Below are 18,406 nucleotides of genomic sequence, written 5' to 3'. Positions count from 1 at the left end.
TAAATTCAATTCTCGCATAATCATAAAATATAAATTTTTTCAATAACTATTTTAATCCTTTAAAAAGATGGTTTTAGTTTTCATAAAATATACTTTAGTTTAAATTTCAAAATAAAAATAGATAAATTAAGTATAAAGAGTCTATTTGGTTATTGAAACATATTTTTATAAAATTTTGAGTAGATTATTTACAATCAATCATTATTTATTTGCACTAGAAAAATAAATTTCAAAATTTAATTTTGATTTAAAAGTGTAAAATTGATTAAATGGGGATGAAAAAAAATTTATTCAATAACCTTTGTTAATTGTTTTTTTATTATAAATTAGTTTTTTATTATTTTATTATCATTAAAAAAATTTGAAAAAATTTATGTAAAAAAGTATTATATTAAATATATTTTTGTATTTTTAATTCTAAAATTCATTAATGAGAAACGAATTTATTAGCTTTTTAAATTACCAAAAATGATTATGTTCTGCAAGTAAAAGATATAAAAAAATTATTACTTTTAATAAAAAATTAATGAATTCATCAATGATTGAATTGAATAAGATTAGTAATAATGGTGTTTATTTGATAAGTTTTACTCTGATAGATGAATTAATAATTGTTCCATCTATTATATTGAGTTTATTTATATTTTTCTATCATAAATAGTTTTAAAATAAAAAATAATAATTTAAAATAGGCAAGAGAGAATAACAAAAACAAGTTTTAAATTAAAAAAACATCATCTAAAAAAATAAAAAATAAAATTTATATAGAAACATTAGAAAATATGACTATGTTAAGCAAAAAATTTGAGATTAAATTTACTCCTAACATTATTTTTGTGCTCTAGTTATATATAATATTTATTACTATCTTTTACTTGAATAACTATCCTGTGCTAGAAATGATTTACTGCTTACCAATTATAGCTTTCTTATAGTTGATTTAATATATCCTCTTTTGGTGTCCTAATGAAAATTGCTTAGCAATTTTCTTAACTCTTAATATATGTTCTTTTGTAATCAGCTTAGGTTTATTTTTAGGTATTTTTTTAGGGATATTTAATTAAACATTAAAGTACCAATTTTAAGAAATCTAAGGGTGTTCGGTCATAGGAAAGTTTTCAACATATTTTGAAGAAATTCCAAATTCTTCAAGTGAAAAATACTCAATTCTATATATTGACTTTTAGATGGATGGTCAAAAATTTTTAGGTTACGGTTGTTTGTCTTCAGAGTCTTAAGGCACTAGTACAACATCAATTAAATCACATAACCCACTAGCATTTATGCATTATGGGGAAACCCATTGTGATTAAGGATAATGCTCTGCTCCATATAAATTTAGTTAAGTTAAGCTACCTAGTTGGATGTGTCTTCCATTCAATACTAATTACGAGGATTTAATAAAGACCAAAAATTGTTATGTGCATTTTTATAATAGTAGAATTGAAAAAGGTTAAACCTAAGACTAAGCTTACTTAAATTCTAAAAGTAGAATAAATGTTAGAAATTTAGAACAATTCGCATTCATATCTTTCAATAAGCTTAATGTCCCTTTTTCTTAGTACTTTACTTTTTTAGTATTTACTTTTTGTCCTTTTATATCCTCAACGAATGTATTATTTGTAGGATTAATTGGATATTTAGAAAAATATATTAAATCTATTACTAATCATAATAAATAATAAGCATATATTAATGAAATAGAAGTCATGCCAATGCCATGATAATATTTTTAAAATAACTTATTAAAAATAATACATGAGCATGTTTCATTAATTTAAGCCAAAAATGTTAATATGATTTGTATATTTAGTAGTATACATTACATAAGAAAAAGATTTGTATTAATTTATTTTTACTTTGAAATTCTTGATAATTTCTTTTTGCTTAAAGTTTAAGTTGATTTTTAAAAAGTATTAAATTTTTGAGAAAATCCAACTAAAATAAATCTTATAATTAATTGTAAAAAGTAAAAAAATAACGTTTATTGTAGAAAAAAAGCAACTAATGTAGGAAATATTATGAATGACTTATGTTGTTTTTTATCAAAAATATCCTTCAAAATTTTCTGATGTTAATTAAAAACTTATATTGACTAGCAAATAACTATTTACTTTATATTATTAAAAACTGATAAATTATCTTTACTACTTGTTTATTAAATCTGATAAAATAACAATATAATAATTATTGATTTATTTTAATTATTATTAAATGAAATTTTTATAATATTATTTATTTTTATTAAATTTCCAAAAATTATAACAAAATTATTATGTTTTAAAAGTAAAAGATATTCGTATTATATGAAAAAATTATTATTTTTAATAAAAAATTAAAGAATTTATGAGTGATTGAATCAAAGATAATTAATAATAATGGTGTTTTATTTGATAAATTAATATATTCTGATAGATGGATTAAAAGTTTTTCATCTATTATATTGAGTTTTTTTATATCTTTCTATCACTAAATGTTTTAAAATAAAAAATATATAATTGAAAATAGAAAAATTTGACTTACAAAAAAAAACAAACTTTAATTTAAAAAAAGTATCAACTAAAAAAAGCAAAAAAACAAAACAAAATATTATTTAGAAATATAAAAAATGGCTCTGTTAAACACAAAATTTGAGATTAAATTTACTGCTAACATTATTTTTGTGCTTTAATTATACATAATATTTATTACTATCTTTTACTTGAATGACTATCCTGTGCTAGAAATGTTTTATTGTTTACCAATTATAGCTTTCTTTTAGTTGATTTAATATTGCCTCTTTTGGTGTCCTGAAGAAAATTGCTTAACTACTTTTTTAACTATTAATATTCTTTGTTTTGTAATCAGCTTAGGTTTATTTTTAGGCATTTTTTTAGGGATATTTAATTAAACATTATAGTATCAATTTGAAGAAATCTAAGAGTGTTCAGTCATAGGTAAGTTTTCAACATATCTTGATGAATTTCCACCTTTTTCAAGTGAAAAATACGCAATTCTAAATATTGATTTTTAGATGAATGGTCAAAAATTTTTAGGCTACGGTTGTTTGTCTTCAGAGTCTTAAAGTACTACTATAGCAATAATTCAATAGCATAACCCTCTGACATTTTTGTATTATGGGGAAAAGCAATACTATTAAGGAGCATACTCTCTTCCATATTAATTTAGCTAAGTTAAACTACCTAGCTGGATGTGTCTACCATTCGATACTAATTACGAGGATTTGGTTAAGACTAAAAATTGTTATGTGCATTTTTATAATAGTAGAATAGAAAAAGGTCAACCTAAAAACTAAGCTTACTTAAATTCTAAAAATAGAATAAATGTTAGAGATTTAGAGCAATTCGCACTTATATCTTTCAATAAGCTTAATGCCCCTTTTTCTTAGTATTTTGCTTTCTTAGTATTTACTTTTTGTCCTCTTATATCATCAACAAATGTATTATTTATAACATTAATTGGATATATAGAATAATATATCAAATCTATTACTAATAAAGATAAAACATCCACCTATTTAAATTAATATAATCATGTAGAAGTCATGCCAATAGCATGATAATATTTTTAAAATGACCTAATAAAAATTTAAATATGATCTAGTTTCATTAATTTAAATAAAAAATGTTAATATGATTTTTATATTTAGTATTCATTGCTTAAGAAAAAGATTTATATTAATTCATTCTCAGTTTAAAATACTGGATAATTTATATTTGCTTAATTTAAAAATCTAAAAATGATTAAATGGGGATGACAAAAAATTATTAAATGGCATTTGTTCTGATTCAGTTAATTGTTTTATTATAATAATTAGTTTTTTATTTTATTATTACAAAAATAGTTTGAAAAAACTTATGTAAAAAGTATATATAAAACATATTTTTGTATTTTTAATTCTATTTCATCGAATTCATCGAAGAGAAATAAATTCATCAGATTTTATTATATTTCCAAAAATTATAATGTTCTGAAAGTAAATGATATTCAAATTATATAAAAAAATTATTACTTTTAATCAAAAATTAAAGAATGTATGAAAGATTGAATCAAAAATGATTGATTATTTATGTATTTATTTCACAACTTATATTATTATGAATTATAAATTGTTCTATCTATTATATTGAGTTTTTTTATATCTTTCTATCACAAAAAGTTAAAAAAAAACTTAAAATTTAAAATAGTAAAACAAGACTTACAAAAAAAAACAAATTTTAAATTAAAAAAAGTATCAACTAAAAAAAGTAAAAAATAACAAAAAATTAAAAGAAATATAAGAAAATATGACTCTGTTACGTAAAAAACTTTAGATTAAATTTACTGCTAATACTATTTTTGTGCTTTAATTATATATAGTATTTATTACTATCTTTTACTTGAATGACTATCCTGTGCTAGAAATGATATACTGCTTACCAATTATAGCTTTCTTATAGTTGATTTAATATCTCCTCTTTTGGTGTCCTTACGAAAATTGCTTAACACCTTTTCTAACTCTTAATATTTGTTGTTTTGTAATCAGCTTAGGTTTATTTTTAGGTCTTTTTTTAGGGATATTTAATTAAACATTAAAGTATCAATTTTAAGAAATCTAAGAGTGTTCAGTCATAGGAAAGTTTTCTACAGATTTTTAAGAATTTCCACATTTATCTAGTGAAAAATACTCAATTCTATATATTGATTTTTAGATGGATGATCAAAAATTTTTAGGTTATGGTTGTTTGTCTTCAGAGACTAAAGATACTATTTCAGCAACAATTCAAACACATAATCCACTAACATTTTTGTATTATGGGGAATAGCAATGTTCTTAAGGAGCATGCTCTCTTCCATATTAATTTAGCTAAGTTAAACTGCCTAGCTGGATGTGTCTTCCATTTGATACTAATTATGAGGATTTAGTTCAGACTAAAAATTGTTATGTGCATTTCTTTAATAGCAGAATAGAAAAAGATCAACCTAAAGACTAAGCTTACTTAAATTCTAAAAATAGAATAAATGTTAGAGATTTAGAGCAATTCGCACTCATATCTTTCAATAAGCTTAATGCCCCTTTTTCTTAGTATTTTGCTTTCTTAGTATTTACTTTTTGTCCTCTTATATCCTCAACAAATGTATTATTTATAGGATTAATTGGATATATAGAAAAATATATCAAATCTATTACGAAAAATAATAAAAAATACACAAATATATTTTAATTTAATGAAATAGAAGTCATGGAAATTGCATGATAATATTTTTAAAATGAATTATTACAAAATTTTTAACGAAAAAGTTTTACTAATTTAAACCATAAATGTTAATATGATTTTTATATTTAGTATTTATTGCTTAACAAAATATTTGTATTAATTTATTTTCAGTTTAAAATACTGGATAATTTATTTTTACTTAAATTTTAATCATCTTATAAAAAAAATGTTAAATTGGTGAGAAAATCAAACGAAAATAAATCCTAGAATTAAAAGCAAAAAGCTAAAGATTAATTTAGAAAAAAAAGCAATAAATGTAATAAAAATTATGAATTAATTATGTTTTTTTTTTGTCAAAAATATCCTTCAAAATTTTCTGATTTTTATAAAAAACTTATATTGACTATCAAATAACTATTAGCTTGATATGATTAAAAATTTCAAGCTAACAGAAATACAATTATAGATACAATATTTTTAGTTACAAAATAGTATTGAAAAAATACAAAGAATAAATAGAAAGAAAGAAAGAATAATTTTAAACTTTTTAATTCAACAAAATTGGCTACTATTCATCTGGGTTCGCATTCTAATTATCCTATTATATTTGAATTTTTTAATATTTTTCTATAGCAATAAGTTTAAAAAAAAAATTTGTAATTTAAAAAGAAAAACGAGACTTACATAATAAACAAATTTTAAATTAAAAAAAGTATCATCTAAAAAATTATTAAAAAAAAAACTAAAAAACAAAAAATTATATAGAAATATAAGAAAAAATGGCTCTTTTAGGCAAAAAATTTAAGATTAAATTTACTGCCAACACTCTTATTGTGCTTTAATTATATACATTAATTATTACTATCTTTTACTTGAATGGTTATCCTGTGCTAGAAATGATTTACTGCTTACCAATTATAGCTTTCTTATAGTTGGTTTAATATCTCCTCTTTTGGAATTCACATAAAAATTGCTTAAAACCTTTTCTAATCCTTAATATTTGTTTTTTTTTTATCAGCTTATGCTTATTTTTAGGCATTTTTTTAGGGATATTTAATAAAACATTAAAGTATCATTTTTAAGAAATTTAAGAGTGTTCAGTCATTGGTAAGTTTTCTATAAATTTTGAAGAGTTTCCATCTTTATCTAGTGAAAAATACTCAATTCTATATATTGATTTTTAGATGGATGGTCAAAAATTTTTAGGTTACGGTTGTTTGTCTTCAGAGTCTAAAGATACTACTCCAACATCATATTAATAACATAATCCACTAACATTTTTGTATTATGGGGAATAGCAATGTTTTTAAGGATAATGCTCTATTCCATATAAATTTAGTTAAGTTAAATTACCTAGCTGGATGTGTCTTCCATTCGATACATATTACGAGGATTTAGTTCAGACTAAAAATTGTTATGTGCATTTTTTTAATAGTAGTATTGAAAAAGGTCAACCTAAAGATTAAGCTTACTTAAATTCTAAAAATAGAATAAATGTTAGAGATTTAGAGCAATTCGCGCTCATATCTTTCAATAAGCTTAATGCCCCATTTTCTTAGTATTTTGCTTTCTTAGTATTTACTTTTTGTCCTCTTATATCCTCATTAAACGTATTATTTATAGGATTAATTGAATATTTAGATTAATATATCAAAGATATTACTTATAAAAATAAAAAGCTCAATAATATAAACTAATTTAAAAGAACGATTAAAGGCAGGGTATGATAATATCCATAAAAAACATATTAAAAATTTATAGATGGGTTTCATTAATTTAAACCAAAAATGTTTATATGATTTTTACATTTAGTATTTATTAATTAAGAAAAAGATTATTTTCAGTTTAAAATACAGGATAATTTATTTTTGTTTAAAGTTTAAGCTGCTTTTTAAAAAATGTTAAATTTGTGAGAAAGAAAACTAAGTAAAAATCTTAGAACTAATAGTAAAAAATCAAAGAGTCGTGTTTTATGTAGAAAAAAAGCAATAAATGTAGTAAATATATGAATGAATTAAGTTGTTTTTTATCAAAAATATCCTTCAAAATTTATTTAATTATTTAAAAAATTATTAATTTATTGACTTATTAATAACTAATTGCTTGGTATTATTAAAAAGTAAATGCTTTCAAAAATACAATTAAATAAACAATATTTTTAATTGCAAAATAGCTTTTAGAAATAGATAAAGAACAAATTGAAAGAATATTTTTCAGTGTCTCTAGTGATAATGAAGAAGAAATAGGATTAGTTTAGATAAATTTAATATTATATTAGAATCTTGTATATGAGAAGTTTCAAACAATACATTTAGTTAATGATTAGCATTTTTACGTTTTTAAAAAATCTAAATAGAAGAGCAAAACCTAAAAAGTCTTTTTTGGGATTGAGAATCATGAAAAACTTTTGTAAGTTAGTTCCTAAATTCAGTTCTTGTATAATCCTGTAAATTATTTTTTTAAATAACTCTTTAAATCCTTAATAAAGATGGTTTTAGTTTTAATAAAATATACTTTAGTTTAAAATTATTAATATAAATAGATAAATTAAGTATAAATATTCTATTTGATAGTTGATTCATATTTTTATAAAATTTTGAGGATGTTAGATACTATCAATCCTCATTAATTAATAGAACAAGAAAAATAGATTTCAAAATTTAATTTTGGGTGTTAACATATTTTTGTATTTTATTTCTACTTCTAAGATATGTACTGAAAGTAAAAGAAAAGCATATTATATTAAAAAACTATTATTAAAAAATGTATGAATAATTGAATAAAAAAAGATTAATAATAACAGTGTTCATTTGATAAATTTTGTTCTGGTTAATTGAAAATTGTTCTATCTATAATATTGAGTTTTTTTATATTTTTCTATCGCAAAAATTGAAGAAAAAAAAACTTGTAATTTGGAATAGAACAGCAATACTTACATAATAAACAAATTTTAAATTAAAAAAAGTAAAAAAAACAAAAATTTATAAAGAAATATAAGAAAAAATGGCTCTTTTAGGTAAAAAAATTAACATTAAATTTACTGCTAACACTATTATTATCCTTTAATTGTATATACTATTTATTACTATCTTTTACTTGAATGGCTATCCTGTGCTAGAAATGATTTACTGCTTACCAATTATAGCTTTCTTTTAGTTGATTTAATATTTACTCTTTTGGCATCCTCATTAAAATTGCTTAGCACCTTTTCTAACTCTTAATATTTGTTGTTTTATAATCAGCTTAGGTTTATTTTTAGGCATTTTTTTAGGGATATTTAATTAAACATTATAGTATCAATTTTAAGAAGTCTAAGAGTGTTCAGTTATAGGTAAGTTTTCAACATATTTTTAAGAATATCCAAAAATATCTAGTGAAAATTATTCAATTCTATATATTGATTTTTAGATGGATGGTCAAAAATTTTTAGGTTACGGTTGTTTATCTTCAAAGTCTACAGTTACTAGTTAAACAATAATTCAAACACATAACCCACTAGCATTTTTGTATTATGGGGAATAGCAATGTTATTAAGGATAATGCTCTCTACCATATAAATTTAGTTAAGTTAAACTACCTAGCTGGATGTGTCTTCCGTTTGATATAAATTAAGAGGATTTAGCTAAGACTAAAAATTGTTATGTGCATTTTTTTAATAGTAGAATTGAAAAAGGTCAAACTAAAGATTAAGCTTACTTAAATTCTAAAAGTAGAATGAATGTTAGAGATTTATAGCAATTCGCACTCATATCTTTCAATAAGCTTAATGCCCCCTTTTCTTAGTATTTTACTTTCTTAGTATTTACTTTTTGTCCTCTTATATCTTCATTAAATGTATTATTTATAGGACTAAGTGGATGTTTAGAAAAATATATTAGAGTTATTATTAACAAAAATCAAAAATACAATACTATAAATTAATTTAATCAAATAATTGAATAAAGGGTATGATATTATTTTTAAAAAGACTTATTAAAAATTTAATGACAAGTTTCATAATTTATACTAAAAATGCTAATACAGTTTTATATTTAGTATTTATTTGTTACTTAAGAAATATATTTTTATTAATTTATTTTCAGTTTAAAATACTGGATAATTTATTTTTGTTTAAAATTATTTAATCTACTTTTTAAAAAAAGTTAAATTTGCTAGAAAGTCAATTCTAATAAATCTTAGACTTAATTGCAAAAAGCTAAAGATTCATATTTAATTTAGAAAAAAAGTAATAGATGTAGCAAATATGTGAATAAATTATGTTATTTTTTATCAAAATATCTTCAAAATTTACTGATTTTAGTTAAATACTTATTAATTGATTGACTAAGAAATAAATATTTGCTTGAATATTGTTAATAAACAGATGCTTTCAAAAATTAATTATATATATATATATATATAGTACCCTAAGGTACTGCCTTTTTCAAAGCTACATACACGAATATTAATAAGATTTATATTAAACATATTTTTGTATTTTTAATTCTACTTATTCTCTGAAAGTATAAGATATTCATATTATATAAAAAAATTATTATTTTTAATTAAAAATTAAAGAATCTATGTATGATTGAATAGACAAAGATTAATAACAGTGTCTAATAGATAAATTAATTTTGTTTTGGTTAATTAAAAGTTGCTCTATATTATATTTAGTTTTTTTTAATTTTTCTTTCACAAATAAAAAAAAACTTATATTTTAAATAGAAAAGCATAATAAACAGAATTTTAAATTAAAAAAGTATCATCTAAAAAAAGATAGAAAAAAAACAAAAAATAATTTAGAAATATAAAAAATGACTCTGTTGGCAAAAAAACTTATGATTAAATTTACCGCCAATGCCATTATTATGCTTTCACTATATATAGTACTAATTACTATCTTTTACTTGAATGGCTATCCTGTGCTAGAAATGATTTACTGCTTACCAATTATAGCTTTCTTATAATTGATTTAATATTTCTTCTTTTGGTATTCTCATGAAGATAGCTTTAAAAAGTTTCTATTTCTTAATATTTGTTTTTTTATAATCAGCTTAGCTTTATTTATAGGAATTTTTTTAGGGATATTTAATTAAACATTAAAGTATCAATTTTAAGAAATCTAAGAATGTTCAGTTATAGGTAAGTTTTCTACATATTTTTAAGAATTTCCATATTAATCCAGTGAAAAATATTCAATTCTATATATTGATTTTTCGATGGATGATCAAAAATTTTTAGGTTATGGTTGCTTATCTTCAGAGTCTAATGATTATAGTTCAACATCAATTCAATAACATAACCCACTAACGTTTTTGTATTATGAGGAAAAGCAATGCAATTAAGGAGCATGCTCTCTTCCATATAAATTTAGTTAAGTTAAACTACCTAGTTGGATGTGTCTTCCACTTGATACAAATTATTAAGATTTAGTTAAGACTAAAAATTGTTATGTGCATTTTTTTAATAGCAAAATTGAAAAAGATCAACCTAAAGACTAAGCTTACTTAAATTCTAAAAATAGAATAAATGTTAGAGATTTAGAGCAATTCGCACTCATATCTTTCAATAAGCTTAATGCCCCTTTTTCTTAGTATTTTGCTTTCTTAGTATTTACTTTTTGTCCTCTTATATCCTCATCAAATGTATTATTTATAGGATTAATTGGATGTTTAGAAAAATATATCAGAGTTATTATTAGTAAAAACAAAAAAATCAGCAATATAAATTCATTTGATGAAATGATTGATTTAAGGATATGATAATATTTTTAAAATGATGTTTTAAAAATTTATAGATGAGTTTCATTAATTGAAACCAAAAATGTTAATATGATTTTTATATTTAGTATTTATTAATTAACAAAAATATTTGTATTGATTCATTTTCAGTTTAAAATCCTGGAAAATTTATTTTTATTTAAAGTTTAATCTGTATTTTAAAAAATGTTAAATTTGTGATAAATTAAACTATAATAAATCTTAGATTAGATTGCAAAGAGTCAAAGAATGTGTTTATTGCATAAAAAAAATTTAATTGAATTTATTATATTTTGCTACCAAAAAATTTTAAAAAGCTTATGTAAAAAATAATATGAATATTTCATTAAGCATGTTTTGATATTTTTAATTCTATAACACCAAAAATAAATAAGCAAAATGTGTCAACTTTTATTTTTTATCGAAATATTACTTTATTCTATTAGTAAAAAATATCTACTTTATAGAATATTTTTTGTTTTTAATCCAAAGTTGATATTATTTTAAAATAAATTTAGTAACAACAATTTTCAAATATTATGATTACATTTTCAAATGATTAATTATTAGTTTTAACTAATTTAAAGCAAAAATCTTAATAGAATTTTATACTTAGTAGTTATATTTTTAAGAAAAAAGATTTACATTTATTTATTTTTTGTTTAAAATTTACAAATATGTTAAATTTGTTAAAAAGCCAGCAAAAAATCTTAGATTTTATTCCAAATAGTCTAAGAGTCGTTTTTAATATAGAAGAAAAAAATAAAAAATGTAAGAAATATGTGAATTATGTTGTATTTTATCAAAAATATCCTTCAAAAGTTTCTGATGTTAATTAAAAATTCAATAATTTGTTGATTAGGAAATAAGTACATTAGTTTGATATAATTAAAAAATATTTGATTGATATTATTAAAATGTTCATGCTTTCAAAAAATAAAATTATAAATGCAATATTTTAGTTGTAAAATAGCTTTGAAAAAAAAGATAAAGAACAAATAGAAAGAATCATTTTCAATTCTCCTAGCGAAGAAGAATGGGATTAGTTTAGACAAGTTTAATAAAATATTAGAAGCTTGTATTTGAGAAGCTTCAAATAGAAAATTTAGTTAATCATTAGCAATTTTACCTCTTTAAAATAGCTCTTTTGGGATTGTGGAGATAATAATGATGAAGAATAAATTCCTAAAAGCATTTGTATGGGATTAAGGAACATGAAAAACTTGTGCGAGCTAGTTCTTAAATTCAATTCTTTCTCAATTTTGCAAGAAAACTTTTTTAAAGATTTGTTTCTTGGGAATTTGCAGCAAGTAGGAACATTTAATAAATTAGCAATTCAATTTGATAAATGCAGCTTTTCGCAAGCTAATATAGATGATTTAGCTGATAATTTAGTTTTTCTGTAAAACTTAAAGCATTTAAGTATTTAATACCATCCATAATGCAATGATGAACTCTCCTTTTTTTAAAAAATATGGTTGGCAATTAGCTCATTAAATATTTTAGAATCATTAAGCATTGATTTAGGTTTTTAACCTTAATAATTTAGTTAAGAAGTAGATTTTTAAATGGCATTAAAGGATAAACCAATTTGTAATTCATTAAAATATTTAAGGTTGTTCATGGTAGAGACAACTTAAAGTGAAGACTAGTATAAATTATTTAAGTCTTTGTGTGAATTTAAGAAGCTAGAAATTTTTGTATTCGAGCAAGAAATTCACGCTTATTTAAAATAAATAGATGATTTATTAGCTTTATTGCTATAGAATAATAAAGAAACAATTAAAAAATTGGATTTGTCTTTATATGAATTTGAAGCTGCAAGTTTTGCTGAAAGTGAAGACAATTTAGATGAAGCAGAAAGAATGCCATTTAAGTTTTTAGATTAAATAAAATACCTATAGAATCTAGAAAGACTCAAAATAGTTTCTAATTTATTTACAGATTTTAACTCTCTTAAAACTCTAACGGAGAATGCTAAATAATGTAAATTTCTGAATTAATTTTATTTAGAATATGATATTACTCCGTTTGACGATTTAGAATTAGCTCAATATAGGAAAATATTTGATGACTTGATGAACGTACCATACTTGATCAATTGCTTTGCTGATGATAAAATTCGCTCGTATTAAGCCAGGTCATTTAAAAAAACAACTTTAGAGGTTTTTGATGTAGATGGTTCTATTACAAATTATTTTGACCCATTTACAATTTCAAAAATTTATAAAAAATATGAGAAATAACTGCAATTAAATCAAATTTCTATTGAAAAACTCAAAAATATTTTTAATTAGAATTTTATTAACAAAAGCATATCAATGCAAGATTTAATTACTCTTTAAATACCACCATAATAAAACTAAACAAATTAATAATTTGGAAGTTTATAAAATATAGAATAAATTGCAAATTATAGTTGCTCATCTTCAAATACTTTCTATTCTGAAGAAGGTGAAAGTTATTCCTTTTCTTCTGATGAAAGCAATTAGAAATCTCGTTGCTGTTTAATTGTCTAAAAGTATCTCCAAGAAAAAGTGACATAAATTTTATAGATTCATATTTTTAAAGATTAAATAGATCTTGGATTAAAAGAAACATTAGGAGATTTATCTTTAATAAAGTATTTATATTGGGATTTATATATTTGATTTCTTCTAATTTGTTGATTTAAATAATATAATATTTCAATTATCTTTTATTATAAATTTATATTGAAAATTTAAAAAAATAACTACTATATATATATAAATAATATTTTTTTTAATTAAGTATTTAAGTTGTTTAATTAATATTTTTAAATCTTTTAATAAAAAGAATTTCTTAATAGAATGAAGTTATTTAAAAAAAAACAAATTTTTCTCCAAATAATCTATATTTCTAGTTTATTTAGTAATAAAAAGATTAAAATAAACCAATAAAAAATATACATTTAGAAAGATATTTTTGTATAAGAATACATTTACTATTTAAGTGGTTTTAATTAAATATAAAATGTCAATTATTTAGTAGAGTAAATTAGAATTTATTTTAGATGTTTAATCTTAAAACAATTTATAAATCATAGAATTAATAAAGTAATGAAAAAAAGTACAGCGCAATGAGTAAATATTGGATTCGAACCAACTATAACCATATGAAGTAACTCATTTGCTTGACTTTAATAAAAACATAAAAAAAAATCAATATAAATGATACATATTTTATTTTTTTTTTATGGGTCTTGATAATTAATTATAAAAAATTAATCTTCAAATATCTTTTCTCAAATTTGATAATCAATTAATAGCTTTTCTAAGAATAATAAATTCAACAAAGTAATCAATTATAATAAATTTTTAAATTATAAAATATAAAATAAATATTTTATAAAATGGGGGGATTTTATTAATAAAATATATTTTACATTTAGATATATTAAGAACAAAAATCATTTGATTTTTTTATACCCCTAAATAGAAAAGAAAAGGATATAACCCCATTAAATATAAAACAAATAATAAGAATAAGTGCATTTAAATATATTTGTATAAAATAAAATAAGTCAGTATTTAATTTGAAGATGATTAATTACTATTTAGAATAGCAAAAATATGAATTAGATTAAAATTTTATATTTTTTAAATTCAAAAATTATTTTATTATTCTTAGAAGGTTAAATGATCTAGTTAGAGTTTTTTGAAATCTTCTCTAGAAGTAATGTATTTCCCAACATCTCCACTATAAACATTTTAGGTATTTAGTTTCATAGGCAAATCGCTTTATTTAACTCTAGATGGACTAAATAATTGAATACTAAATCTTGAGTTTGAGTTCTTAAAATACTTTGAAAAGAAGCTCTATAAATCTTTGCTTGTGAAAACCCTCTCATTAAGAATTTTAGCTGCCTTGTAGTTTAACTCAAAATCATAAGTCATGTCATCGATAAATGTCCAGAAATACTCAGCTTTATCTATGAATTTATCAAATTTATCTATTCTTAAGCTTTATATCAAACTTTGTTACATAGAACTGATTTCTTATTTTGTAAGAGATTCCAAATATTATTCAAATTTAGGAAGGAATTCTTCAATATGCTCATCGTATTAATTTGGATTGTGTTTTGATCCCTAAACAAGAATTATAACACTGAAATAATCTTAATTTTTTATCACTTTAGAAGCTACTACATATCCTAATTGCAATTATGTTCTTAAATAATCAAAAGCCTTCGTTCTTAGTGGTTTTTCAATCAATTTAAGTATTGAGTATTCTATTAAATCAAGCTTTCCTAGCTGATAAAAATTAGAGCATAGATTATTGTTACGATCTCCAGACTCATAGAATAGTTAAAGTGTTAGCGAATTATTCTTAAAATTCAAATATTCAGCTTGATATATAAAAGGTTAATCTTAAATTTAAGTGCTTTTTGTGAGGAGATCAAATTAATTTATTATTTAACTTTTATCAATATCACCGAAGACATAAATTACCAAATTAAATCCTTTAATGAATTATTCAATGATTTTATTTGCATAATTTTATTGTAATCCACTAACAACTTCTAAAATTTCTGCCTTAGAGTACAAATCAGTCTTAATATAGGAGTTCAAAAGATCTATATATTACATATATAACATTTAATTCTTGAAGATGTTCAGTTTATCCATTAGTTTTTATTTTTATTCATCAAATGAGGTTTAGTCATTAAGTAGTTTCAAGCTTTTCAAATTAAGAACTTCTAATATTTTTTAAAAGACATCCTTCACCTAAGAGTTGAGACAAGTTATCTTTATTAGAATTCCTCCTTCCTATTTTGTAGGTTCAACTTCTATTTATAGTTTTTAGAATTAAAGCAAATGTGTTTTTCTCTATATTTCATCAGAAACATAATTAGCCAATATTTCATTCACTGCTCTAGAGGAAGCGTCTTTGAGAAATATCTCACTTTAGAATTTTAAAACTATTGTTTAAATTGGCTTCTTAAAAGTAAAAATATCCTTTTGAGCAAAAATCTTTCCCTTATTAGTAGCATGTATTAGTTTAGGTTAGATATCATCATTAGCAAGCTCAGTATTTTTTAAGAGTTTATCAGGAATTATGCCAAAGCTCTCTAATGGGTAAATTTTGGAAATATTTAGGGTTTAATGTTATCTAAATATATTTTATTCTTCCAATGATATTTTTGATTGGGTGTAGTTTAAATCATTGAGCTGATCTCTTATAATTTTTTATCCTTCAACGTAGGTAGAATTGTTTGTTTTGTGGATAATCACGATTTTGCCTGGATCTGTTAATACACTCATTATTTTACTAAAATGGGTTTCATTATATTTTTTATACAGATTATTCTCTGCTAAAATGTCTTACAACCTGTTCTAGTTCATGAGTCTAGAATACTAAATTACTTCACTCATAACATCTCTTTAATTTTCATCATCAATTATGTCAAATAGACTTTTTTAAATTGATTTAATTGCATAATAAGTTTCTTATTTTTTAGGATAATTTGCTACTGCGTTCATAAAATAAAAGTAAGCTTTTACTATTTCTTCTATTGTATTTTCTGAATCCAAAAATTGTAAATTCAATTTAAATATCAAGAATTTGTTTAAATTGCTTTATTCTTGTTCTATCTCTATTTTGCACTACGTAGCTAATTTTCTGTCTTCTAAAAAAAAGCAAAAACTGGTTTCTTAGAATCCATAATTAAATAAATCTCTTACAAATTGCAAAGATAAATATTCGAAATTCTAATCATCTTCAAGTAGAAAAACAAGCTAAAGCTTTTTAACCTTATTGCTTTCAATCGAAACGCTCTTAATTGCCTGAGTTATTGGAGGTTTATTTGTAGAATTGTAAGAATATCTTAGTAATTCTGAATCTTTCTAAGTAAAATTTGATAAATTTTCTTATTTAGTAGGGATATCCTAAAATATTTCTTCAAGTTAGTCTTTGAGATTCTGTCTTTAGCTCTCCTCTGACTTAATAACAAGGAACATATTTTCTGAATAATAGTATTATTTTTTAAATGAGCGTAAAGCATTGTAAGTAGAAAGGCCTTTAGACTTAGGTGTATTCAACAATGAATCTGTATTTCCACAATAAAATAATTTAAATGGGTGGTTATCCTCAGATAGATTAATCAACAAATTATAATCCCTAAATTCTTCTCTTGTGAGAGTGTTGAAGTATTCTGAGTCAACAGCTTGAACTTCTCTCTATAGCTGATCTTCCAACAAAAGAGGATCTATAAAAAACCTACTCCAAATATTTAAAATATCTATTAAATTATTATGAGTCCCTTAAAAATGATAATTTGTATCTCCTCCTGCAGTAAAAGCATTGCTACTACCACCTTTTTATTTAATTTATTTAAAATTCTTTATCAATTTTTAAATTTAAATGTATGCATTTGAATAAAATTTAAATATTAATTAAGCATCTAATTTGTTAGTTTTTATTTAAATGTCAAAATATTTTTTTTGATGCAAATTTGATTGAGCAATTTAAATAAAATTAATTTATTTTATAATTAATTATTTTACTGCTTTTTGATATTAGGTTGTTAAACGCATCTTCTTATGGATACTTTTCACTTCCCATAAAAAGCATGTGCTCTAAAAGATGTGCCAGTCCTTAAAATTCAGTTGGATTATTTTAGGATCCTACTAATACATCTAATGATGCTCCGCTTAATTTTATATCTTTTTAAGTTATTAATAAAATCTTTAAATTATTTTTCTTGAGAGTTAGTAATTCATAATTAGCTTGGTCTCCATCTTTGATAATAATTTAATTTTTGACATCAACCCATTGATCATTTTTGTTACTATCAATCTGCATACTTACTATTGCTATAACTAAAATTATGATCACAACTAAAATTGAAATTATGATCTTCATCGGAGTAGTACAAATAAAAAACTAAGTGCCTTATATTTTATTTTCTACTAAGAGCTAATTTTCAACCTAATCTGCTTCATCTTGGCTCTATAATTCTAATTCTTAATACTACTCCTGTATTTCTTAAGGATCTTTAGAAATATTTCTTTTCTACATTACTTTAATTTTACTTAACTAATTCAAATATATATCTCTTAATTATTTAAATATGAAAAAGATATTTATATCATATTTTATCTATATAAAAATATTTGATCAGAAAGAATTTTTAAATATAAATTGCTCTATCAAAAAATCCAAAGAAATAATTGGATTTATAATTTTAAATGCTAAAGTTTCCTAGAATTTATAGATATATTATAGCACTTTGCAATACTAAAAATAATCATGTTATTTATTAGCAAGGATTTAAATAATATTAGAAATTAACATAATTAAATTAAAGATTATGGATATATCAAAAATTCATTTTATTATATATTAAATGAAAAATAGTAAAATGACATCAAAATATTTATTTAAAAATTTGATAGATTTTCCAAAATTATTAATTATTAAAATTTATTTGTTTTTTTATCTAAA

At 21.5% G+C, this 18,406-nt stretch overlaps 8 protein-coding genes across 8 annotated transcripts; 7 read left to right on the top strand and 1 right to left on the bottom strand. All coding sequences in view use genetic code 6, as the record gives it.

Annotated features, from left to right (window-relative positions):
* Positions 1-782: 782 nt before the first annotated feature.
* Positions 783-1,724, top strand: TTHERM_000277319 (transmembrane protein, putative; the record flags this gene model as incomplete). Its single annotated transcript, XM_012798134.1, has 1 exon — positions 783-1,724. The coding sequence occupies one exon, from the start codon at positions 783-785 to the stop codon at positions 1,722-1,724; it is 942 nt and encodes a 313-aa protein (XP_012653588.1).
* A 1,289-nt stretch (positions 1,725-3,013) lies between these two features.
* Positions 3,014-3,559, top strand: TTHERM_00277300 (transmembrane protein, putative; the record flags this gene model as incomplete). The annotated part of the gene is made up of 1 exon (XM_001018090.2): positions 3,014-3,559. One exon carries the CDS (start codon positions 3,014-3,016, stop codon positions 3,557-3,559), a length of 546 nt encoding a protein of 181 aa, XP_001018090.2.
* Positions 3,560-4,286: 727 nt separating this feature from the next.
* Positions 4,287-5,237, top strand: TTHERM_00277290 (transmembrane protein, putative; the record flags this gene model as incomplete). Its single annotated transcript, XM_001018089.2, has 2 exons — positions 4,287-4,299; positions 4,360-5,237. The coding sequence occupies 2 exons, from the start codon at positions 4,287-4,289 to the stop codon at positions 5,235-5,237; spliced, it is 891 nt and encodes a 296-aa protein (XP_001018089.2).
* Positions 5,238-5,887: 650 nt separating this feature from the next.
* TTHERM_000277289 (transmembrane protein, putative) lies at positions 5,888-7,712 on the top strand. Its single transcript, XM_012798133.1, has one exon. The coding sequence runs from the start codon at positions 5,978-5,980 to the stop codon at positions 6,923-6,925; it is 948 nt and encodes a 315-aa protein (XP_012653587.1). The 5' UTR covers positions 5,888-5,977; the 3' UTR covers positions 6,926-7,712.
* A 606-nt stretch (positions 7,713-8,318) lies between these two features.
* TTHERM_000277288 (transmembrane protein, putative) lies at positions 8,319-9,149 on the top strand (the record flags this gene model as incomplete). The annotated part of the gene is made up of 1 exon (XM_012798132.1): positions 8,319-9,149. One exon carries the CDS (start codon positions 8,319-8,321, stop codon positions 9,147-9,149), a length of 831 nt encoding a protein of 276 aa, XP_012653586.1.
* Positions 9,150-10,399: 1,250 nt separating this feature from the next.
* Positions 10,400-10,942, top strand: TTHERM_00277280 (transmembrane protein, putative; the record flags this gene model as incomplete). Its single annotated transcript, XM_001018088.1, has 1 exon — positions 10,400-10,942. One exon carries the CDS (start codon positions 10,400-10,402, stop codon positions 10,940-10,942), a length of 543 nt encoding a protein of 180 aa, XP_001018088.1.
* A 914-nt stretch (positions 10,943-11,856) lies between these two features.
* On the top strand, positions 11,857-13,590 carry TTHERM_00277270 (hypothetical protein; the record flags this gene model as incomplete). Its single annotated transcript, XM_001018087.1, has 1 exon — positions 11,857-13,590. The coding sequence occupies one exon, from the start codon at positions 11,857-11,859 to the stop codon at positions 13,588-13,590; it is 1,734 nt and encodes a 577-aa protein (XP_001018087.1).
* Positions 13,591-14,565: 975 nt separating this feature from the next.
* On the bottom strand, positions 14,566-17,980 carry TTHERM_00277260 (M16 (pitrilysin) family peptidase; the record flags this gene model as incomplete). Its single annotated transcript, XM_001018086.2, has 2 exons — positions 14,566-17,276; positions 17,467-17,980. 2 exons carry the CDS (start codon positions 17,978-17,980, stop codon positions 14,566-14,568), a joined length of 3,225 nt encoding a protein of 1,074 aa, XP_001018086.2.
* Positions 17,981-18,406: the final 426 nt, after the last annotated feature.

The sequence above is a fragment of the Tetrahymena thermophila genome, assembly GCF_000189635.1.
Source record: "Tetrahymena thermophila SB210 genomic scaffold scf_8254600, whole genome shotgun sequence".
In the NCBI taxonomy this organism is placed as follows: domain Eukaryota; phylum Ciliophora; class Oligohymenophorea; order Hymenostomatida; family Tetrahymenidae; genus Tetrahymena; species Tetrahymena thermophila.
Note: the sequence above shows the minus strand (reverse complement) of the source record. Positions and strands in the feature narration are given on the sequence as shown.